This window comes from Gymnoscopelus microlampas (genome assembly GCF_963454915.1).
Source record: "Gymnoscopelus microlampas genome assembly, chromosome: 8".
NCBI lineage: Eukaryota > Metazoa > Chordata > Actinopteri > Myctophiformes > Myctophidae > Gymnoscopelus > Gymnoscopelus microlampas.
Window position 1 is genome coordinate 8,561,960 of NC_139945.1, and position 17,688 is coordinate 8,579,647.

The following is a 17,688-nucleotide window of genomic DNA, read 5'->3' on the forward strand; positions in this document are numbered from 1 at the left end:
TCCTAATACCCTGGGGGGGGGCTAAATACTTAAAACTTACCCGTTCTCGCACGGTCTGGATGTACTCAAAGTGTCCGCCGTCCTGCTGGAAGTCGATGGGCCGGTGGTTGAGCAGCCACTGGAAGCCCACGTCCAGCGAGGTGTCGTGGGACGCCCGGCAGCTGAGCACCACGCTCTCCCCCACCGTCACCTCCACCCGGCCGGGGCTCAGCTCCACACGCATGGCCTCTGCAACCACGTGAAGCACAGAGCTGCTGCACTGTCACCTCAGGATGACACACCACCAGTACGCCCCGCCCCCCCCAGTGTTGATTTTGACAGCAAATTTTTGATTTACTGTGCCACTTCAAAACTTCACACGTTACTGTTCTTTCCCTGAAAGTGCCCTGAAAATGCATTTTTTTCCTCCCTGTTCTGCCCTTAAAAATGCACTGTTTTGCCCCTGAAAAGAAGTTGTCACTACACACCCCCGTTTTTCCCTTCAACAGACATCCATATACATGAGAACAAAAGAATGTGTGTTGAAGAAGGTGTCAGACTCATTATGAGGCGAAAGGTGATTTGAAGAGGTCCTTGACCAGTTGCTCAAATTAATTGGCATCATAAAAGCAGATCAAAATAATTCAGCATTTTAAATGCCCTTCTTTGTCCCTCTTATTGACATTTGAAGTTTTGAAATGGCACATCTGTAGTTTTAGTCGTAGTCTTTTGAATACATTTTTCATTCAGTTTTAGTCATATTTTAGTCATCTGAAATGTTTCGGTTTTTAGTCTAAGTCTTTAGTTTTAGACTAAAATGTATTGTGGCGGTGCCTTGATGCCGTCGTAATGGCTGATTTTACACTTTGTTGCATGCTGAAAATAGCAGATCTACAAGCTCACAACGCGTCGTCGCGCTGTGAGCTTGTAGATCAGCTATTTTCAGAGCGCAACACCCGAGCACAACGAAACATAACATGACTTGTTTTTTTAGTTCTACTGGATCTCTTCTCCACTCGTCCCTCACTGACATTTTAGTCTAGTTGGGCGGTGTAGCCGCCCCTATAAGTGGGGTTGGGACACCTCATTAGTACACCCCTAGCTGTACTGTGATTGGCTGACTCTATTGCCTGACTCTATTCAGCACTGTGATTGGCTAGCGAGACACATGATGAAATTAATAACCTATAAATAGGACTATGCACTTTTAAAAAAACACTTTTTTTTTAAGTGAGCTTCCATCACTGTGATGACCACACCGCCCACTTCACACTGGGAGTAATTTTTTATTTGTTGATGGAATTGTCAATATATTTAGTCTTAGTTTTAGTCATCAGAGCTTTTTATTTAGCTTTCGTCAGTGAAAAAAGGTAGTCGACCAACATTTTTCGTCATAGTTTTAGTCGACGAAATCAACACTGGTGCCCCCCCCCCCCTCCCCTCCCCCGAGGGCTGTCACGATTATTACATTTACTAAAATATCCCCTTTTTTACTCCATATATACCATATATGTAGGTAGATATAATAATAAATAAAAACAATTCAGACATTTTCTAAAAGATATAAATTCCATTAAACAATAAGAATAAAAGGTCTTTGGGTGGCGCAGTGGTGGGGCGCGGGGGTTGTGGGTTCCAATCCATCGCGGCGCATCCGGCTTTGTTGAACGTCTATCTATGCAAAACACGAACACGGGCCGTGTTTGGGGCCAACAAAAGAAAATACTTGGAAATAAGGGTCCGGTTTGGGTCCCCGGGAGACGTCAAATGTATCTTTTGGGTCTCGAGCTGAAAGGTTTGGGGAACCACTGCCCTAAAGACTCTCTTAATATTTCCATTAAGCCATGAGCATGCTCTCTATAGTCTGTAGATCCGTTTAGAGACTGACTAGCGAGTCTGGTGAGAGCTCTTAGACCGCTGAACGTGTCCTTGTAATACAGTATGATTCTTCAATGTGAAAACCTGGCGGCACTGAACGGCCGAGCGAGTGCAATAAATTCTCCCGAGCAAAAAAAAACTATTTTTTTCCAGTTACCAAATCCGCCACTGACGTAAAAAAACGTAATTTTGCTAAAAACGTTGATATTAAAAGACCTCACCATCCTTCATCTCTCGAAGTGACACATTTCATTGTAGCACACCCGGATACGGAAATGACGTCAATCGAAGATTTTCGTTTCCGCCTGCTTCCTGTTTAAGTCCCCCTCTATAACGGCATTATCTCGGCTTTGTTTCTCTCCGCCGTGGAACGCTGTTTAGAAACGCTGTTTAGAAACTGCTACTACTGCAAAATGGATTTCATCTCTGGTCCACTCACATCAACATATACTTAAAGTACCAAAAGTAAAAGTACTCATCGTGCAGAAGGTCGCATTTCAAGTCTTCAAAATGTATACAAATCTTTTTGAAAGTAGCAGATCTACAAGCTCACAACGCGTCGTGAGCTTGTTCACCAGTGGCTGACCGGTGCTAATTTTGTCAGAAAAAATAACCCCCCCCCCCCCCCACCCCCCCCTCTGGGCATCACTTACCTTTTACCCACAGCATGGCCGTCATCTCCGCCACGCCAAACTTGTTCTCCGCCCGGCACACGTAGTTCCCTTCGTCCGCTCGGCTGGAGTTCACAATCCTGAGGGTGTTGTTCCGTAGCAGAGTCATCCTTGGAGAGAGAGAGAGAGAGAGAGAGAGAGAGAGAGAGAGAGAGAGAGAGAGAGAGAGAGAGGAGAGAGACAGAAAAGTCTATATTCTAACAATGACAAACACATTTGTGTATAAGCCATTGAGACATGAATCCGATTCTACATGTCTCATAAATCTCAACAGTTTTCTGAAAAACCTATGTTTCTATATCAGTGGTGCTCAATCTTTTTCATGTCAAGGACCCCCAAAATGACATGCATTTGGCCGCGGACTCCCATCAAAATATGTTGTTCCAGGGACCCCCCAGAAGCAAAGATTTGAGTTACAAATGTTCGCTTTAAAAATATATATATTCAAAGATTTGCACACATTTTCACGATTTTTCAAAAATAGCAGATATACAAGCTCATAGCGCGGCACCGAGTGCCGCGCTATGAGCTTGTATATCTGCTATTTTTGAATAGCCCAAAGTGTAAAATAATGCTTTTTAGCTCAAATCTAAAAATGACACAGTTCCAGGTCTTAATGGGATAAGTAAGCTGAAGTGTGAGATTCCATGGCGGAGAGCTTTCGTAGTAGTACGCAGTGGTGGAAAGTAACTAAATACATTTACTCAAGTACTGTATTAATGTACAATTTTGAGCTATTTTTTTTACTTTACTGGAGTATTTCCAATTTCCAGTACTTTTACTTCTGCTCCACTATCGACTCGGAGGCAAATATTGTACTTTTACTCTACTATTATACTGCTATTATTTGAACACTTTAGTTACTAGTTACTTAGTAAATTTAGATTACAAGTAAGACGCGCGAACGCGGGAAGCGAACGCAGCTTGAAAATAACAATAAGAAGAATAGAAAGGAATGAGCAATTGTAGAGAAGTGGGTGGTACAGTTAAATTAGTGTTCAGACTGGCGTAGCCACAGAGATCTGAGGAGAGGTTTCAGCACCATGGATAGAGCCACTGAGGTGAGGAGAGGTTTCAGCACCATGGATAGAGCCACTGAGGTGAGGAGAGGTTTCAGCACCATGGATAGAGTCACTGAGGTGAGGCAGTGCACACAGGCAGTGCACAGACACACAGACACACAACCCGGGCACGGTTTCATAGTAAGCTCCACTTGCGCGGAGGCGCGCCTCCTTCCGCTGCGTTCGCAATTATTACAAAACATACATTACCCACTTCAGCCCTATAAACATACTTTTTTTACTTTTGGTACTTTAAGTACATTTTGATGCCAATACTTTTGCACTTTTACTCAAGTAGATTTTGAATTCCGGACTTTCACTTGTAACAGAGTATTTCCATATTGCGGTATTGATACTTTTACTTGAGTAGAATACTTGAGTACTTTTTTCCACCACTGTCCATTTCCATAGTCTTTGGTTATGACCCGGCCGAGGGACCGAGCCCCCACCTCCCAATCTCAGGGCGGATACTCTAACCGCAAGCAGTGGCGTGCACAGACATTTTGAGGGGCAGGTGCTCAAGTAAACTATACTTTTTTTAATTTACTTGGTCTGCTCTTTTTTCCCTCTACTCCTATACCTCTTTGCCAAAAATAGCAGATCTACAAGCCCACAACGCCTCGCAGCGCGAGGCGTTGTGAGCTTGTAGATCTGCTATTTTTGGCTAAAGTTCTCCTCAGAAAAGGGATGCTAGGTTTCGAGTGGTTATGGTAAAAAGATAAATCATATCACATAAAGATTTGGCGGACCCCCTGTCGTAACTCTGAGGACCCCCTAGGGGTCCCGGACCCCCTGTTGAAGACCCCTGTTGTAAACTGAAAAAAAAAAGCTTCTGGTCACAAGGGCACTTCTGGTCAAGAGGGCAAAGGGCAGGTGCTCTAGCACCACCTAGAGTCTATCTGTGCACGTCCCTGACCGCAAGGCCACTGGGCTGGTGATAGAACTAGTAACTCTCTAAAGCACTGAAACAACTGAAATACTTTCCGTAAAGTAAAAGTACCACAAACATGTACTTAATTACAGTACTTAGTGACTTTCTACCCACTGAAAGAACGATCAGAAAGGTCTCAAGAGGAGCTCATCAAGAGCAATGGCTTGCATTCATCGTGGTAACCTTCACCAAGGTAATTTGAAAAGGAGCAAACAAAGGGTTAAGTGGATAGACGCATGCCGTTTCCAATCTATACAGAATCAATTGACAATGGAGATGGATTAACCCATTGAGACCTGAGGCCCATTCTACAAAATTACATTTTTTAGAATGTCTTCTAAAAACAGTTTTTTTGGAAAAAAAAACGTGTTACTATATCAGTGGTGCTCAAACCTTTTCATGTCAAGGACCCCCAAAATGTATATGTATTTGGCCGCGGACCCCCATCTGAAAATATTTTGTTCCAGGGACCCCCCAGAAGCAAATGTTTGCTTGAATTTTTTTTTATATATATCAAAGATTTGCATATATTTTTACGATTTCTCAAAAATAGTGTAAAATAATGCTTTTTAGCGCAAATCAAAAAGTGACACAGATGCGTTCCAGGTCTTAATGGATTAATGAAAGACATCTAACAGATAGGACTGAATAAAGCCCTCTCAAAAGGGATTAAAACACAGATGTATAGGCCTAATTATAGCGATGATGAGGATTAAGCTATAAGGACGGGATAAGTGTTTATCAAAACCGTCTCTGTCGGTTTCGAAACCTGCTTTTGCGTGACGCTGTAGTATGATCAAGTAGGACGTTAAAATAATTTACGGAAAAAAAACAAAAACAAAGTTAGAATATGGGGATAAGGGTTTTCTGCTCGACAGCAACGAAAAACTAAATAATGAGTCCCGCTCATTCAAGTTGCTGATGTTTAGCACAAACACATTGCTATAACTCTGGCTTCTACGTGTTCACTTCGTTTTAGCTACAATTAAACAGTGTTTTATGTTTTCATTTAACCTTTCTTTAACACATTCCCTGCCAGAGTTTATTCATAAGGTACTCACCCACTGCCAGCGTTTTTGAGTTTTATAGCCTTTTGAACCGTTCACAAAAAAATTATATCCATTAAAATCCGCGATCGGATGGTGTTTATAAACAGCAACGACGGACGTACGAGCCCTCATAATGTTTACACTTTTTTTTCTTCTTCTTCTTCTGTGTTATCAGCGCCGAAAAGAGGCTGCAAACGTCATATCCGTTTGGCTGTGACGTGGCTGTGACGTTTCCCCACCGGCCATCTTAGATTAGCTTAGCATCCGATCGGCTATCAGATCGTTTTTAAACACAAAGAGGATAACCGTTCGTCGATCAAAGAAAAGAAAATACAACCGGAGCTTACCTTTCGTTTTTTAAACCGTGTGAAAACCATGATCTTTAGCCAAAACCAGGGAAAACTGTTTTTTCAGGATAAAAAACAAACCGGAAACGGTTGTCGGAAATTTTCTCATAGGATGGGTCGGAAGCGTCATGGGGAAAAAAAAAAAATCAAGGATGGTACCAAACATTTTTTTTTTCGTTATTAAACCACATTAAAAGTCGATCCCGAGATATCTCGGGATACGCAGGTAACGGGTGGATTTAATGTCCCGAGATATCTCGGGATTGGCAGTATATGTGTTAACCAGACAAGACAAGGACATGTTCATATTTAGAATTGTGGCCTGGCAAAAGTCAAGGCCTTTTTTGAGGGAGAGGGGAAATGGGGGCCGAAACTATATCAATCAGGTTAAAAGCAAATCAAAAGCTCAATAATCAGTATTGAGCTCAATCTCAATTTCGAGCTTGCAGATCTGCTACTTCTGATGCTTTTGTGTGACGCTGTAGTACGATCAAGTAGGGCATTAATTTACCAAAAAAACACGTTTAAAGGTGATTCTTATGGAGCAGGTTTTGGGGGGAAAAAGAGAAATGATAATAGCCTCTGAACCACAACACTGTACTCAACGGGAATACAACAAATGAATCCATTTTCCTGGTCTTTGTACATGTACAATTATGTATCAACGCAAAACAGCTAAAAGCACAAATAGATGGCGCTATCTTCCTGCATTGTGGTCTACTTGTCGAACCCTGAAGATATAATATATATATATAATATCATATACTCGATGAAAATCATACAAAAGCCTGTCAAATGAATGCAACCACATCATGCAGCTTGTACTCTTTGAGAAGCGCAAAGGGTAACGTCAAGGTAACACAGATCTAATAAAGCTAAGATAAGCACGCGGGCATGCCTTTGCATTCGCAAACGGGCACCCCTTGCCCCCGTCGAATGATTGCCAGTCCTTTACGATATTACAATTTCCTCCCAAGGTTTGTCATAGGTGGATCAAGAACAAAGGATTTGACACCAAACGGCAAACAGAACGTGACTCCATTCTGTTTCCGCTGCGAGTAGCTCCGCAAGCGCTGAGTTTCAGAGTGAACTGAGAAAGTGGGATTATTCCACCCAGAGCACCCAATGTCATTCATTTCCTTTAACATATTAATATTTATGATCACATCCTTTTTCCCGGTTTCATCATCGTCAGCATCCTCATCCCCGTCACATTTTTGTTATATTAACCCATTAAGACATCTGTGTAACCACTTTAACCATTAATTCTATACTTTGGCCATTCAAAAATAGCAGATCTACACGAGCTCGTAGCGCGGCACCGAGTGACGTGCTACGAGCTTGTAGATCTGCTATTTTTGAAAAATATTGAAAATGTGTACAAATCTTTGAATATATATATATATATATATATATATATATATATATATATATATATATATATATATATATATATATATATATTTATTTAAGCGAAACATTTTAACTCATTATTTGCTTCCCGGGGGTCCCTGGAAAAAAAAAATTGAGATGGGGGTCCGCGGCCAAATAGGCTACATATCATTTTGGGAGGTCCTTGACATGAAAACGTTTGAGAACCACTGATATATAGCAAGATTAGCAACATACGTAGTTTTCAAAAAAACATAGCAGATCTACAAGCTATGAGCTTGTAGATCTGCTATTTTTTGAATAGCCAAAGAAATAAAAAAAAATGACACAGATGCGTTCCCGGTCTTAATGGGTTAAATGAATATTTACAAATGTATCATTTCTGAGGTGTCAGCCACTTCAACAAGTGACTCTGAGTGTGTGTACGTATGTACACTAGTATGTGTCCATGTAGCACGAACACCTGCAACTGATTACAACACAAACAGCAAGGCACAGTGCGACAGTCACACACGCACCACTTAAAAAATATATGCACGCACACACACATACACTGGCCGGCACCACGGCACACGTGCGTGCTCACACACATGTGCACCACTTATGAATGCACGCATTACACATGGGAAGGCAAAGCACAAACGCACACAACTGCACAACGCATGCATGCACACACACTCACGCTCACGCACGCACACACACACGCACACACACACAGGCCGGCACCACGGCACATGTGCGTGCTCACGCACATGTGCACCACTTATGAATGCACGCATTACACATGGGAAGGCAAAGCACAAACGCACACAACTGTACAACGCATGCATGCACTCACGCACGCACGCACGCACGCACGCACGCACGCACGCACGCACGCACGCACGCACGCACGCACGCACACACACACACACACACACACACACACACACACACACACACACACACACACACACACACACACACACACACACACACACACACACACACACACAGACACACACACACACACACACTCTTAAGATGCAAGCAAGTAGCGTACACACACAGGCACGACACACGCTATAGCAGCAGCCAGCCGTTTAGATCTTTCATTAGCAGTATTTGCCCTATCGTTGGTGAATTTGCAAAACCACTGCTCCGTACAGCTCAATGAAATAAACTTTTATTAGACGATATTATATGTTAGATTTCTTCCCCCAAAAAAACAAACAACGTGATCAATGGCATGAGCTGGTGTTTTAATTGGGCTCATTGTTTAAGGGGTTGGTATAGTTACAGCATTAAGCTCTGCCTCCGCAGGACGAGGTGATTGAAATTGGCAGGCGGAGAGTCGTGAAAGCGTGACAGAACTCCACCGCACGTACACGCGGTCCAGACGCAGGGCAGACTGCAGTCCATGAGACATTTTTTCAAATTAGGGGAAGGAGCGTTCCAGATCTGACAAGGACACTGAAGCAGAGAGGACACGTGATAGCTAACTTCTGGGTATAAGGGCTGAGTATCATTAACTGAAAGAACGCTATATGGAAACTGTATATTTAGAACCAATGACAGACTTCACTTCTTTGGCTATTGAAAAACAGCAGATCTACAAGCTCATAGCGCGTCACCAAGTGCCGCGCTATGAGCTTGTAGATCTGCTGTTTTTGAAAAATAGTGAAAGTTAGTGCAAGTTTGAATATATATATATATATATATATATTTTTAAGCGAACATTTGTAACTCAAATCTTTGCTTCCGGGGATTCTACATGTCTTCTATATCCTAACAGTTTTTTGAAAAATATATGTTTCTATAATATAGAATGCATTTGGCCGCGGACCCCCATCTCAAAATATGTTGTAATAGGGACCCCCAGAAGCAAAGATTTGAGTCAACATGTTTTCCTTTAAAAAGAAATATATATATATTCAAATATTTTAACTATTATTCAAAAATATCAGATATACAAGCTCATAACGCGCCACTCGGTGCCACACTATGAGCTTGTAGATCTGCTATTTTTGAATAGCCAAAGAAATCTAAAATGACAGATATCCGTCCCCGGATTGGATGGGGTTAATCTTGTTCATGTACTGTATGTTAATCAGATTATCGAAAGGTAGTTTTTTTTTCGTCCTCCTTTTTTATATTACAACACGTCAACACAAAAAAAATCCCAGTAGATGATTTTTTTTTTATATAAAAAGTCTGATTAAGCACTTAATCCTGAATCATACTCTGTTGAGGTGGCGTACACAAGTAGCGACGCGTTGTGAGCTTGTAGATCTGCTCATTTCACTTTTTCTTTTATAATCGTGACAGTTTGAAATAATTGTGATATTGATTTGAAGTCACATTGCCCAGCTGTAGTTTTGGGTATTATAAAAAAAGAAAGACTTTAAGAAATCTGTTTAAGAAATTATATTATAATACAATTAATATTAACGAATTGCAACGATATTTAAAACACTAAAACAACAACACAATGTATGCTTTAAGGTTGGAAATGAGCCAGCCGTGTGCTTCCACTCTAATAGGATTAATACTCACTGTTTAAGAGACAAAAGCCCTGAACATTAGTGGAAATCCATGTTCATTAAAAACCCTTCATTAAGTCAGCACAGCTGTCAATGGCAGATAAACGTGAAGGCTGTTTGGATTCTAGCCCTGTTCTCCTTCACAGCATTGAGCCGCTCTTCCTCCTAAGAACTGATCATGTCAGATAATCCTTGAAGGGGTCATCCTGGCCAAAGACCTGAGCGCACCATGATGATGATGGCTTTGGTTTGGTAATGGTGGGAAAAGGAACTATAGTGCATTTTACTCAAGTACTGTACTAAACTTTTTATTTGTTGCTTTTTGGGCGGTGCAACCGCCCCTATATGTGAGGTTTGGACCACCACGCCACCCATTGCACCCCCCCAACCCTGCGCTGTGATTGGCCACCATTGTACCCCCATTTAATACTTTATAATCAGTGGTGGAAAGTAACTACATTTACTCAAGTACCGTACTTAAGTACAACGTTTAGGAATGTTTTACTGGTGTATTTCCGGTTTTCAGTATTTTTTACTTCTATTCCACTACATCTCAGGGCCAAATATTGCACGTTTCACTCTATGACGTTTTTCACTTCATAACGATTTATTTGACAGGTTTAGCTAGTAGTTAATTTGCAGATTTAGATTATTAATGATTAATCAGTTTATAAATCAAAAGATATTCTAGGGTGCTGATGGCCAAGTGGTTAGGGTGCATACCACAGATAGCTCAGATAGCCTCGCGTAGCCAGACTATATCACTGTGTGGATATGAGTCTGGTGCTTCTATGAGGACGTTTCTTTTCCCAAGGGGCGGGATCAAAACAGTGGCTCTGGACGCAATTGGTTAGACCTAGCCTGGTTCCAGACGAATCTGCCTTTGCAAAATTCCATGCACTTTAGCCCTCGGCAGATTAGGTCTGGCCCCCCTCCATAGAGAATTTATTTCTCTCCCGCAGAGGTTGTGCGGGACCAACCAGGGCCCAGTATTCAAATGTGGGCGGGCTTATCAACAAGGAAGCACTGCTCTGATTGGTTCGTACAAGGAAGCACTGCTCTGATTGGTTTAAGTCTAACCAATAGAGTCCGTTTGGATCTTTTTGTAACCGCCCCTTGGAAAAAAATCTATCGTTGATAGGGACCAGACTAATATCCACGCAGTGTGTCGTGTGATATTGTCTGGCCACGCGAGGCTAGGTTAGACCTACAACCAACTACCAATTACAGTCTCCCGTATTTGAATACTGGGCCCTGATTGGTCACCCCAGACTTAAGGAGCAAGGTATATGTAAAGAAGGTAGGGTCATCTACGTCATTTTCGCTATCACGCAATTCCAGCCGGAAGATTTGTCGCACCAGGGAGCCAGACTGCAGCCTTGAGCTCGGTGGAATGCATTGGAGTTAATGAGAGCCCAGTGGATCAGCTCGTGAACAAAATATATTTCTGAATGACTGAGACCTTTGTAAAGTAATTGCTTCTGGAAAATAAAAAGAAGACATATCACACATTGTTTTCTGCTGTGTTGCTTTTCGATGTGTCCACTGTATACGTTTATTGAGCTATCTAAAGAGCACCATGTACACGATACTGCTGAGCCAGAAACCAGTGTTGCCATGTCCACTTATTATAAGCGACTTTGGGCTTATTTTTCTGTGAAGTTGCTTGTAAATATTGGTAGTTGTGGGTTGCGTTTTTTGGGGCTTTTTTCTAAAGTGTAGTTGATTATTTGGACTTGCTTCACAATTGTAAAATTATTTTAACCAGTGGTTCTCAATTATGTTTATGTCAAATTAAAAATTAATATGTATTTGTCCCTAACCCCCATCTGAAAATGTTTTGAGCCAGGGAGCCCCATACCGGATTTGTGTTGTTAGTGTTTCAAAAATCCTCAAATATTTCACATTTTACTTCCAAGATTTTTATTTAAATAGCAGATTACGATGCGACACATTGTGAGCTTGTAGATGATTGGCTATTTTCAATGTATACAGTATAAGGTTTAAAGTGCTCATAATGGCCTAGTGCAGGTCAACAACAGGGGTCCGCGACACCTAGGGGGTCCGTGAGGTACTGCCAGGGGGTCCGCAAAATTGTTGTTTGATTAGACAATAAAAAAAAATATATATATATATTTTTTTTAATATATTTTTTATTTTTTCAAAAATGTCCATTTGTCTTCATATATTTTAAAAACATTTTCCACATTCATGTATTAAATACATCGAATTGAATAGCTTGTATACATGATTATTGTGCAATTGACAAAACGTTGTTCTCAGTTAATAAGGTATGCTTATAAATGGCAGTACGGCCAGCCTACTCACTGTACCTTGTACATGTATGTTTAAAATAAAAGCATGAATATATTAATCTGTCTATTATTTTCAATAGCTTAGTATAGATGCACAATAACATGTATGTTTATGAAACACAATTGTATACATAATTATACAATATATGTTATGCCCCCTCAATAAAATTATACAGTGTGCTAAAAAAAAATCCGAATTGATTGGATAAAAACCTGTGATATGTCCTCTTTTATATTCCTGAACCGATTATCTGACAAAGGACACAATGGTTCAGAAATAGTGTTTGTTCATAAGCTGGTCCAGCTGGCTGCCATAGACTTCATTATATTTCACCAAACTTCCGGTTCAAGTTTTGGCTCCTTTGCGCATCAATGGCGTCTGCCATGCAAGCAATGGCGTCGGCTCGCCCCCCCTATAGGCTGACCCTACCTTCTTTTCTAATAGAGCGTCGCAGTTCCCGCCCACTTCCAGTTGCCGGAAGTAAATACTCAATGCATTTTTCCCATTGACTTTTCCGAAAATATTTATATACATTAATTTAAGTCTAGAATCAAGCTATCCAGGATCCTGGTGAATCATGACCATAAAACGTTTGATTCTGTGAAAACGGCAAAACAAAGGGTATTTATTAAACATAGTATATCATATCATTAAATATAAAATTAAAAAAATCACAGAAAAAAAGGTTTTATGGTCATGATTCACCAGCATCCTGGATGGCTTGATTCTAGGCTTAACTTCATTGATATAAATATTTTTGGAAAAGTCAATGGGAAAAATGCATTGAGTATTTACTTCCGGCACCCGGATTCTGCGCAACTGCGATGCTCTATTTCCTTGTTAAGGAGCAGGAAATAGATTCACAACGGAGCGGTGCCAGACCAAAATAGCAGAGGGCAATTTTTTTTTTTTTTTTTGCACTGGCAGATTTGTCTGGTCCCAGGCTAGACTCTGATGACCTTGGCTGTGTGTCACTCCCCGTCTCTCTCTCTCTCTCTCTCTCTCTCTCTCTCTCTCTCTCTCTCTCTCTCTCTCTCTCTCTCTCTCTCTCTCTCTCTCTCTCTCTCTCTCTCTCTCTCTCTCTCTCTCTCTCTCTCTCTCTCTCTCTCTCTCTCTCTGTAGAAAAATAGCCTACTCTAAGATTATTTTGATGCTAATACTTTTGTACTTTTACTTAAAGGGTAAGACCACTTTGGTAGAGGTTTGGGTTGTAACTCCAAAGGTGGACAAGAAATCAAAAATAATTGCTCCATTGATTAGAAATTGATAATTCAAAATATGCTCCTCATTGACTTACATTGTACGGTAAAACAGCTCTCAAAGTCACTCTTTTAGCACGTAAACGAACACAAACAAAGCTGATTCAGACAATATAGAACATCACCAAACCCAGTACTGTTTGTTTTTTTAATAAAAATTTGAACTTCCTGCTGATTTTACTATTTGAAGATACGAATCCGGATCCGCGGATCCAGTCCGGGTTTTCTTCTTAATAAAAATGGTAAAATCAACAGGAAGTTGACATTTTTATTAAAAAAATAAACAGTACTGGGTTTGGTGATGTTCTATATTGTCTGAATCAACTTTGTTTGCATTCGTTTATGGGGTAAAAGAGTGACTTGAGAGCTGTTTTACCTTATAATGTAAGTCAATGAAGAGCATATTTTGAATTATCAATTTATAATCAATGGAGCAATTTTTTTTTATTTCTTGTCCACCTTTGGGGTTACATTATGGCAAGGTAACTACACAACCCAAACCTCTACCAAAGTGGTCTTGCCCTTTAAGTACGATTGTGAATGCAAGACTTTTTAGTATGTTTATAATGTGGTCTTGCTACTTTTACTTCAGTGAAAAACAATGGGAGTACTTCTAGTTGTTTGGTTTAATCCAACCCGGCCAGTGAAAGCTCCGCTATTCAGGAAAGGATTGATAACAACCACTGTGATATTATATAACGTGAAATGGGTGTTAACCCATTCAATCCAAGAACGCATCTACTGTACAAATGTCTTCTAAATCCTAGCGGTTTTATGAAACAACGTATATGTTGCCATTATATCAGTAGTTCTCAAACCTTTTCATGTCAAGGACCCCCCAAAATGATAAGTAGTTGGTCGCGGACCCCCATCTCAAAACATTTTGTTCCAGGGACCCCCCCAGTAGCAAAGATTTGAGTTACAAATGCTTGCTTTAAAGGTATATATATTCAAAGATTTGCAAACATTTTTGTGATTTAAAAAAAAATAGCAGATCTATAAGGTCATAGCGCGGCACTCGGTGCCGCGCTATGAGCTTGTAGATCTGCTATTTTTGAATAGCCAAAGCATAAAATAATGTCTGCAGCTAAAATCTAAAATGACACAGACGGGTTCCCCGGATTGAACGGGTTAGCGCCACCCGACACTCAATTAAAGATTAGCAGATTCATATGAGAGATATTTGTGGATTGTGGAGCAGTTCAAAAAATAAGGATAGAGCATCAAGGCTCTGCGGGATAGAAAGTAATGACTTCACAGGATGTTTGATTTGAGATTATAATGTAATGCAGGGGTTCCCAAACTTTTCTCAGCTGAGACACCCGAAAAGATGACTTTGTTCTATTGTTCTATTGTTTGATCTATTTTCACTGCTTCTAATCGTGGAATTGTTTTGATTTCTTTACATTTCTGAAATCCTTACTAGTTTTTTGGGGGGAAAATGTCTAGAAATAATGTATTTTCTTATATAGGAAACGTAAAAACATTTTAAAAAGGGGGATATTTACTCATGAAATAGCTGCGTGACCCAAAAACGGGGTCCCGACACACTGTTTGGGATGTATAGTAACGGGACATATTGAGCATGCACAGTTCACAGCAACAACAACAACAACAACAACAAAACAAAAACAGCTTTGAAAGACATCAAGGTGTATAACCACTTCGTCAATAATTTTGTGAGCAATCTTCCACACTTCATGAAGGCAAAACTCTATCATAGGTTCGGCTGCAAACCAGATTAAGGCCTCGCCAGCGGGAGAGAGCCTCCTAATACTCTACGGAAACGGTGACAAATGGATTTGTAAAAGCGTTTGATGGATATCTCAAAAACATGTTGTCAGAACCACAACGGCCCTGGGGTCATGAATCACTATTTCAGGGCAACGAAACCGCAAACCTATCCCCAACTTGTCAGTTAGACGTATGCAGCAATACTTAGTGTATAAACAGTGGCGGAAGAAGTACTCAGATTTATTTCTTTTAACCACTTAAACCATTGGTTCTCAAAGTGGGGTCCGGGGACCCCCAGGGGTACTTGAGGGGGTTCCAGGGGGTCCCCAGCTAAATGATGGATAGGAACCAAATGGACCCTTATGGGTCTGTAACTCTGAGAGTGTACAAATGGCCGTGGCTTATAAAGACCACGGCCATTTATCCATCTTTTGCTAAATTGGATGGTATATTAGTGCAGGCAGGGGTCTTCTACGTTTTTCAGGCCAAGGACCCCCTTAGCTGAGAGAGAGATGAAGCAGGGACCCCCACTACATGTTGCATCAAATTGTGTTGCAGATTTATTTCATAGATAGCTTCATAGACTTGTTTGACAACACAATCATCAGTATTGTGTGAATTATTTTTTTGTTTATTTTTTTACACACAAGCTTCTCTATTAATTCATGTTCAATTGTCGGCGTTTCTGAGTTTCTGAGGAGTCGGGGGGGGGGGGGGGGGGGGGGGGGAGCCCCTCCGGAGAGGTGTTTTGATTTGAGCGCCGGTGACACTTTCATTTCAGTTACAGCAAAATGAAACGGAGGCTTGTTAAGACATGTAAACAGCTCCTCTGATGTGCTGCAGGTATACCAGGGCCAGTAACAGCACGATAGTTCTCAACCTGTGGGCCGCGGGGGGGAATTGCAAGTGGGCCCCCAAATAATTGGCAAAACACTAATATTTTCATGACAATATATAACTAGAAAAAGTGCTCCTCGGAGCACATGAGTCTCCGCCAGCAGACTTGTGTTGGGAATGTTGGGAATGTTCTAATTCTTATCCTACTATAATTCTAGTAACCTCTGTGCGTTTGTAGTGGTGGTGAAGCTACCCGGTTCTCCTCACTGGCTGGACCAATTGCTCTGATTTTGCACGCAGCCATTGACCATTACCATCTGAACTTAACTGTGAAGCCCGTTTTTCAATTTCATCAAATCTCAGCTTCTTATTAGCGTTTTTGTGTCAAACACTGTCGCCATGGTTACGGGGCTGCCCAGCTATGGGACGAACTGCCTCCCGGGTTGCCAGATCATGTGCGCATATCCCCCGACGCATGCGTCGACCGGGTATGGTCTAGTGTTATGTAATTCTTACAAAAAATAGAACATGTTACTGTGTCATAGTAACATAGTAACATGACACAAGTGTCCTATCCGTCTGTATAAGTGTCCTATCCGTCCTGTCTGTATAAGTGTCCTATCCGTCCTGTCTATGTATGTGTCCTATCCGTCCTGTCTGTGTAAGTGTCCTATCCGTCCTGTCTATGTAAGTGTCCTATCCGTCCTGTCTGTGTAAGTGTCCTATCTGTCCTGTCTGTGTAAGTGTCCTATCCAATTGTTACAGTATCCGCCATTTCTCAGCCATTTCGTGATTATTCCTGTCTTACCTCACTTTGAAAGAGGCACAGACTCTTTCAAAGTGACACATGTATTTATAGGCCGCTATACGTCACTAGCCAATCAGATCACACTATTTCACCGTATTGTCACGTGTCACGTGAGGCTTGACCAATGTTAGCTTGTTTCACGGAAAGTGAAAACAATGTCTCCCGGCGGAGACAATAATGCACTCGTGTTAAGTGGTCCGATGGGTGGGCCGCGACATGGACATAATCATCAACTAGCGACGGGATGAACTATTTCTACAATAAATACAATATTTAAAGTGTTTTCAATGTTTAAATTAAGTTATATAGGGCAATTACGATGGAAAAATAGCAGATATACAAGCTCATAGCACGTCACCGAGTGCCGCGCTACGAGCTTGTAGATCTGCTATTTTTGTAAAATCGTGAAAATATGTGCAAATCTTTGAATATATATATATTTTTCAAAGCATTAGGATTTAGATTTTTTTTTTTTTATCGGCCTCAGGTCTTAATGGGTTAAGGGGAGAGAGAGAGAGGGAGGGGTCTCTCAGCTAGGGGGTCCTTGGCCTGAAAACGTTGCAGACCCCTGCTCTAGTAGATCACACAGACAGGCTGTGATGCTGTTGGGGGCACATGTAATGCGTCGCTGAGTCTTGGCTGACAAACAAAAGGTCCTCGCTCCCTCGGCAGGATGCTTGGAAATGCTCGCCACTGACTGAACATTTCAGCGCCCGTCGCTCAGATTGATTGATGCGGCACGGCGCCTCGAGCCCCCCCGCCCCCCCCTCCCCACCCCCAACATTGTCCCCCGAGCAAAGAGATGTTTCTCATAAAAAACAAGCCGCCTCAAGTCGCATGGCGAATTCCAAAAGAATGCATCGTAAGGGGGAGGGGGGGGGGGGGGGGGGGGTTGTCGCCGTTT

General features: G+C 41.5%; 1 protein-coding gene across 2 annotated transcripts in view; it reads right to left on the reverse strand.

Annotated features, from left to right (window-relative positions):
- The window catches only part of cntn5 (contactin 5), a 400,683-nt gene that overhangs the window by 68,297 nt on the left and 314,698 nt on the right, over positions 1–17,688 (reverse strand). For both annotated transcript variants that reach the window (XM_084063872.1, XM_084063871.1), the window contains exons 13-14: positions 2,511–2,638; positions 41–228 (exon numbers count right to left, since the gene is read on the reverse strand). In XM_084063872.1, coding sequence (XP_083919998.1) covers positions 41–228; positions 2,511–2,638 — 316 coding nt within the window. The remainder of the gene's footprint in view (positions 1–40; positions 229–2,510; positions 2,639–17,688) is intronic.